The following is a 6,997-nucleotide window of genomic DNA, read 5'->3' on the forward strand; positions in this document are numbered from 1 at the left end:
AGAAGAAGACCCCCAATGAGATGGATTGGTCAAGTGGCAGCATCGATGGACTCAAGTGTGTCAAAGTAGTGAGGTTGGCCCAGGATCGGACAGTGTTTCGTTCTGCTGTGCATTTAGTTTCTATGGGCCGGTACCAACTCAATGGCACTTAAGAACAACAACAACATATATTGGGTGGCAAAATAGGGAGAGGAGAAAGGGAAACCAGTAGCCTTTCAAAACAGATGATCTTTACCAGTTTTCAGAAACAAGACTGAATTTCAATACATTTTAGACTGGAACTGCTCTCAACAAATTATCAAGGTGTTTAAAGTAAAAGAGTCACAACATGAAGTCTGAATAATGATGACATTGCAAAAACAAGTCAAGATTATTGATAAAGCATCCAAAAATATCATTTTGTTTTTTTACTTTGGACACAACCATGGTCTGTTACAAAAGTAGATCATACATACAAAAGTATATAGAACATTGAGTTTTTAGCTGAAGGCAGCAGTCCTTTTATAGGGCCATCTGTGGCAATCCAATGAGTAGTAGAATTTAAGTATATTATGCTTATCACAATGCTGAAGAATGTGATGTCTTATTAAGTAGAGTCTTCCCCAACTACCTTATCCTCATGCTCCCCAACCTTGGCCACATCTACTTCCCCTGAAAGCTCCTCTCTATTCATAATCAAAGTTGTCCAAATTGGTGCTATATTTCCCACTAGGAGGATTATAAATTTGTTTGGCTTCCCTTTTTGGTCTTACTGTAGATTTCTTGGGTGGTGAACGTGAAGTTGTATCTTCATTGGCTCTTTTCCCAACTCAACCTTCTGTACAGATTTCCAGGATAGTGTGACTGTGCTTTTAGGAGAAGGAGGAATTTGGAAAAGATCCTTGATTAAAATATTGATATTGCTGTTATCTTCAATGCAACAGCTTTAATCTTGTTCTCTTCTGTCTTTAAGGCCTCTCCTGTTTTACCCTGGAGAGCCAGGAGAAGTTGTTTAATAATCACGCACAGGCACTGGGCAAAATACTACAGCCTGATTTTGGAATCTTTGAGCTTTTCTGCATTCAGTTTGGCTGTTAAGAAATCTGGCTTTCAGCCCAACTGGTGAAAGCTATACAACAAATATTCCACATAACTGAACTGCGGCTTATATTCTACAGTTCCAGCATTCTCCCCACGTTCTGCTTCTTCCAGAGGGAGATGCATGTTCTCCACTAACTTATCAAATTGTTTCCTTAAATTTATCTCTAGCCTTTCCATGTCACTACAAAATGAACTCATCTCTGCCAACAACTTTAAAACCTCCAACTGTATACCAAGACCCTTCACTGGGGTGGTCAAGGAACTGAGGTTTCAAAGGACATGCTCACAGAAATAAGTAACCAGCCTTGTGGAATGAACATTTTTAGAGAAGAGGGGCACTGACTGTTGAGTGCACTGCAAGAGGCTGTCAATAGAGTCAGGATCTGACAGGTTAAAGGTCTGTTCCAGGTCAGCCTGCTGGGCCAACAACTCACTAAGTTGCTGTCTTCTGCTCACTGTCTGTAAGCATGTTAACCAAGATAGTATCTTCATGAACAGAAAAAATTCTTCACCTGTCACATCTTCTAAGACCTTTTTTGGATTCAGTTAACTTAAGTTCCTCTACTTCCTTTGTTAAAACATCATTTGGTAAAGTCTTAAGTTTTGTAGATAGGAATTTGATTGCTCGTTCTCTACCAATGTCTTCTCCTTGATGTATTTGGCTGAACAAACCTCCTAAAGTCCCATTTTCATCATCTTATATATACTTAACAGGGCGTTATAGTTAAATTTCTGCAGAGTCATCAGTTTGCAAAAGCTGGGTTAGTAGGTCTGTCACTCGGGGAGGGTTTTCTCCCATGGCAAATTGAGGCAGTTCTTTAATTGCTTGACACTGAATCGAAACATCTTCATCCTCACAGACATCTAATTATGCACTGATTACAGAATCAGTCAATTCTGGAAAATGCTTTAAAATTTTGGAATAAAGTGAGTGGCTAATCTTTTTTCCTTTTCACTTCAAAAATCCTTGTGTTGGCCCATTTGTTCCGTGGCATCAGCTAAGAGGCCATGTTGCTGTTGTTAAGTGTCGTTGAGTCGGTTCTGACTCATAGCAACCTTGTATAGAGTTTCCGAGGAGCAGCTGGTGAGCTTGAACCACCGACCTTGAAGTTCAAATGGCTTTGCAGTCTGGCACATTAACTCACAGCACCACACCAGGACTCCATAGTTGTGGTAAAGTTTCTCCAGAGTTGGCATGATGAGCGACAAGTCTGGGATCCGCTCCTGCTGTCACCTTTTTCTCCAGCCAGCGTCACCACCGCCTCTGAAGTTCTCCAAGCCCATGACCTGCACTATTACGCCTCCAGCAGATGCCAGTCTATCATATTACATTTGCTTCCAACGTGTAGTCTTCTATCTCCTTAGCAAGTGAGATGGGTAGTAACATCAACAGTCTATGGAATTTGTTAAGTTCTTTACTGCTTGCCAATAACTATGATTGCATTTTCTTCTAAGTAAGTTATCAAGTAGGCTGAGTAAAAAGTTATGACACCAAAATTATTGACAAAGAAACTGAGGCAGAGAAGGGGTCAGGGAGGAAGTGAATGGTGAGTGCAGGACTTCCTTTAGGAGACATGTTAAGTTCTTACTAATAGGACTGACTGAGGTAAAAGCAAACCCTGGGGCATGGTCTGGCATATGAGAGGTGTTCCAAGAGTTTCTTTTCTGTGTTAATGTTGGAATCAGATCAACCAAACAAATGTCAGCTCATGCCCCAGGGTCTGCTCATGAGAAAGAGAAAATGCTACCTTTTCAAAGATTCTCTCTCCATTACTGGGAATAAGCTGCTTGAAGGCATGGGCATAGTTTGTTTATTTCTATCATCCACACAAGACTCTGCACAGAGTAGGTGTTCTAAACGGAGTGATGAGAAAAAGAGGGAGGTAGCAAGAGGGAGAATGCTGGGGAGAGGTTGGAGGGGAGCAGGAGCTGGCTGAGAACTTTTGACTTACAAAGGAAAAATCCTCAGCATTCTGGCAGAGAAGCTTGGGGAAAATGGCCTGCCTCTGGAACCGTTCCTCATCCTCAAAGATGTTGCCATACATGAATCCATTCATCATGGTAGAGTGGGCATGGATGTCAATATAAAACTCCAGGCTTGTTTTCTGTTGAGAGAAAGCATAATAAGTGAGAAGTCCAGGGCCATAGAGCTTGCCTTAAAAGAATCAGAGCATATACACACATTTCCTGATGTGGGTCCTTTCAAACTGGTCCTATGTATCAGCAGATTTAGCAGCCATTTGTAAAGTGAATAAAGAGGTTTAGATCGGTGATGATCAGTTTAATACTATCTTCCTTCTGTGTCTTAAAGCACTACCATTAGCATTCTTTTTTAAAGGTCTTCTAAAAATGTGCGATATTTGGGGGTTAAGTCATGATATTACTTACCCAGAACAGTTAATACATTAATGACTAAAGGGATAAGCAGAATTTTCCTTCTCTTATTAGTGAGAAATCTCTTCTAGGTAACATAATTGTATTTACATTGGACCTACCTATGGTTTTGTCCCAGGTCTGTCATTTCTAGCTGGGGGCCCTGGAATAAATCATATCTGCATCCTAAGCCCCAGCTTCCTTACCTGAAAAATGGATATTATAATTACAGCCTCAGGGAGTTACAGTTAGGATCAAGCACAGCTATAATAATTACTATCATTTATAGCATAGCTAATGCATGTCAGGCACCATTTTGGCAGTTTTACAAATGACATCTTAGTTAATTCTTTTATTTAACCTCATTTCATGATGCCCCACCTACTCATTGATGATAAATATGTGGAAGAAAACTTTTGTAAAGATGGTTAATAGTCCTTCTATGGTCTCCACTTATATATAAGCATGTACGCTTAAAAGAACTTTTTAGCTTTATATGGTTTTAATTAGCTATAGCTTCCCACTTTAATTATTTGCTAATAATCCATCTATGAACAACCTAAAAGTGTGTGTGGAGGGTGTTTGTAAAGAGCCCAGTGCCTGCATGTGATATATATGCTCAGTGACTAAACTGACTACACAAGCCATCCCAGAGACATTCCCAGATGCTGTAATGGATGGAGAGCGCCACAACTCTAGAAGATAACCACTGGACTGTGAACCACAATGTAGGCAGTTAGAGCCTACCAGCCACTCTGCTGGAGAATAATGAGTACGTCTGCTCCTGCAAAGATTTACAGCCTTGGAAACCCTATACAGGGCTGCTATGAGTCGGAACTGACTCCACAGCACATAACCACCACCAAAAGCAACAACAGCCATAATGGGTTGGCAAGAAGTGCTGATATTTTGAGGCCATTAGATCTCGAATGCCTCTCAAATTTTATTTCCTTTTTCTATTTACAGTAAAACTTACAAAAGCCAGAACCTGTGTAAGGCAGAAACTTGTCAGAAAAGGAAAACTCAAACCTTTTCTACTAAATGGAGTTATTTAAAAATGGTAAGACTCACCTTCTCAAAAGCAGAAAACTTGAGAGACCCAGAAAAACAAGACAGTCCTATTGAGTTCTTGGCTCTCACAGGTTTCCCTCTGTTGGCCTAACTTATATCTATTAATCCTTTCTGAGGATAATGAAGGCGTAAATGGGGAAAGGACTTTTCTAATCTGATAGCATAACTGGGATTAGAACCAAGGTCTTCTGACTCCAGTAAAATTAACTTACCATCATCATTCATGGACCCTAAAAAAACCCAAGATAAATCCTAGCTGCCTTTGTAGCCTCTTTCTAGCACACAGTCTGAGAAAGAAGAAAAGTCTCAGTTTAGAAGGATTCTCTCTCCTTGGGACACTTTCAAACGAAGTTAAAACCAAATGAAAACCATGTGGCTTCTAGAATGTGGGCCCAACGGCTGTCATTTCATTTGTCTCAGAGTTGGAGTGAAAAATTACGTCTTACTGAGCTCCCAGTTCTATGGGTAACATAAGCTGTCTTTGGAGAGATACAAGATGCACTGCTCTGTGTGATATTAAACTCATCATTTTCAGCTTTGGAGGTGGAATACACAATGATTCAACAGGAGCCCTATAAAAGTCATCTTAGCAATTTTATTTTCTTCAATTGTCTGTCTTTTCCTCTGAGCATTTGATGTGGTGTAGAGGAAAGGAGGAGGTAGAGAGATGACTTAAGAGATGTGTAAGGAGAAACTGCAATTTATATCTCTGGATGTCAGAGCTACAGAAGCTTGGAGACCAGCTTCTCTAACATTTTGGAGATAAGCCCTGCGTGAAAAGGTTGCTTATTTAAACCCAGGCAGCAAATAGTGAAGAAGCAAGAATTACTTCTTCTGATAAACATTTTGATGTGACTTCTACTACCTCATCCTGATACCTGGCAACTAATGTAACTTCATTTTTAACAACCAGCAGGTAAATTAGATGGATTGATTCACATGGTTCAAAAATCAAAGAATGGAAGAATTTTCAGTGAAATTCTCCTCCCATCCCTGTTCACCAGGCTCCTAGTTTCACTTTCCAGAGGCAACTAATCTTATCAAGTTCTCATGTATTCTGTCCTAGAAAGTTTATTCATATAAAAGCAAATAGTCTTCCCCCCAGTCACACACAGACAAATGTAGCACACTATATATATAACCCAGACCTGCTTTTTTCTCTTAATGTATCTTGGAAGTGATTCCTTCTCAGTACACAAAGGGTTACCGTATTCTTCTTAACAATTGTATGCTGATGTTGTTAAGTGACTAATAGCGACCATGTATAGGGTTTCTGAGAAATGGATGGTGACCCCGAACTGCTGACCTTGTAGTTCAAACCAACCTTGCAGTCCAACACATTAACCCGCAGCACCACACCAGGACTCCATTAATTCAAATGTTTCTTATTATCTTTTACCATATGATTAAGTATTTTTTCTGTATTTAAGAAATTTGCATTTTCTTTTCTCCAAATTATCTGTTCACATCCTTTGCCCAATTAAAAAAATATGTTACTAGTTTTTAATTTTTAATTTGTAGAACAAAAATGGCTTCAACCATATACTTCCAGAGGTTCAAGCCAAATTCAGAAGAGGATGTGTTATGGGGGATATCATTGCTAACATCAGATGGATCTTGACTGAAGGCAGAGAATATCAGAGAGATGTTTGCCTGTGCTTTATTGACTATGCAAAGGCTTTTGATTCTGTGGATCATGACAAGCTATGGACAACATTGAGAAGTATGAGTATTCTGTAACACTTAAATGTGCTAATAAGGAACCTATACATAGATCAAGAGGCAGTTGTTTAAACAGAACATGGGAACACTGAATGGTTTAAAATTAGGAAAGGTGTCAGACAAGGTTGTATTCTTTCACCATACTTATTCAACCTGTATACTGAGCAAATAATCTGAGAAGCTGGGTTATGTGAAAAAAATGTGTCATCAGGATTGGAGGAAGACTCATTAACAATCTGCTATATGCAGATGATACAACCTTGCTTGCGGAAAGTGAGGAGGACTTAAAATACTTACTGATGAAGATCAAAGACCATAGCCTTCAGTATGGGTTACATCTCAATGTAAAGAAAACAAAAATCCTCACCACTGGACCAATAAACAACATTCTTATCAATGGAGAAAAGGTTGAACTTGTCAAAGACTTCATTCTTCTTGGATCAACCATCAACACTCATGGAAGCAGCAGTCAAGAAATCAACCAACGTACTACATTAGGCAAATTTGCTGCATAAGACCTTTTTAAAGTGTTGTAGAGGTAAAGATGTCAGCGTGAGAATGAAGGTGTGCCTGATCCAAGCCATGGTATTTTCAATAACCTCATATGCATGTGAAAGTTGGACAGTGAATAAGGAAAATCTTAGAAGATTTGATGCTTTTGAGTTATGGTGTTGGAGGAGAATATTGAAGGTACCATGGGCTGCCAAAAGAACCAACAGATCTGTGTTGGAAAAAGTGTATCCAGAGTGCT

At 39.5% G+C, this 6,997-nt stretch overlaps 1 protein-coding gene and 1 pseudogene across 1 annotated transcript in view; both read right to left on the reverse strand.

Annotated features, from left to right (window-relative positions):
* The window catches only part of AGBL4 (ATP/GTP binding protein-like 4), a 2,461,121-nt gene that overhangs the window by 101,266 nt on the left and 2,352,858 nt on the right, over positions 1-6,997 (reverse strand). Inside the window, exon 10 of the mRNA XM_006839859.1 lies at positions 3,033-3,185. Coding sequence (XP_006839922.1) covers positions 3,033-3,185 — 153 coding nt within the window. The remainder of the gene's footprint in view (positions 1-3,032; positions 3,186-6,997) is intronic.
* Positions 666-2,277, reverse strand: LOC102832064 (annotated as a pseudogene).

Source organism: Chrysochloris asiatica, unplaced genomic scaffold (genome assembly GCF_000296735.1).
Source record: "Chrysochloris asiatica unplaced genomic scaffold, ChrAsi1.0 scaffold00026, whole genome shotgun sequence".
Classification (NCBI taxonomy): domain Eukaryota; kingdom Metazoa; phylum Chordata; class Mammalia; order Afrosoricida; family Chrysochloridae; genus Chrysochloris; species Chrysochloris asiatica.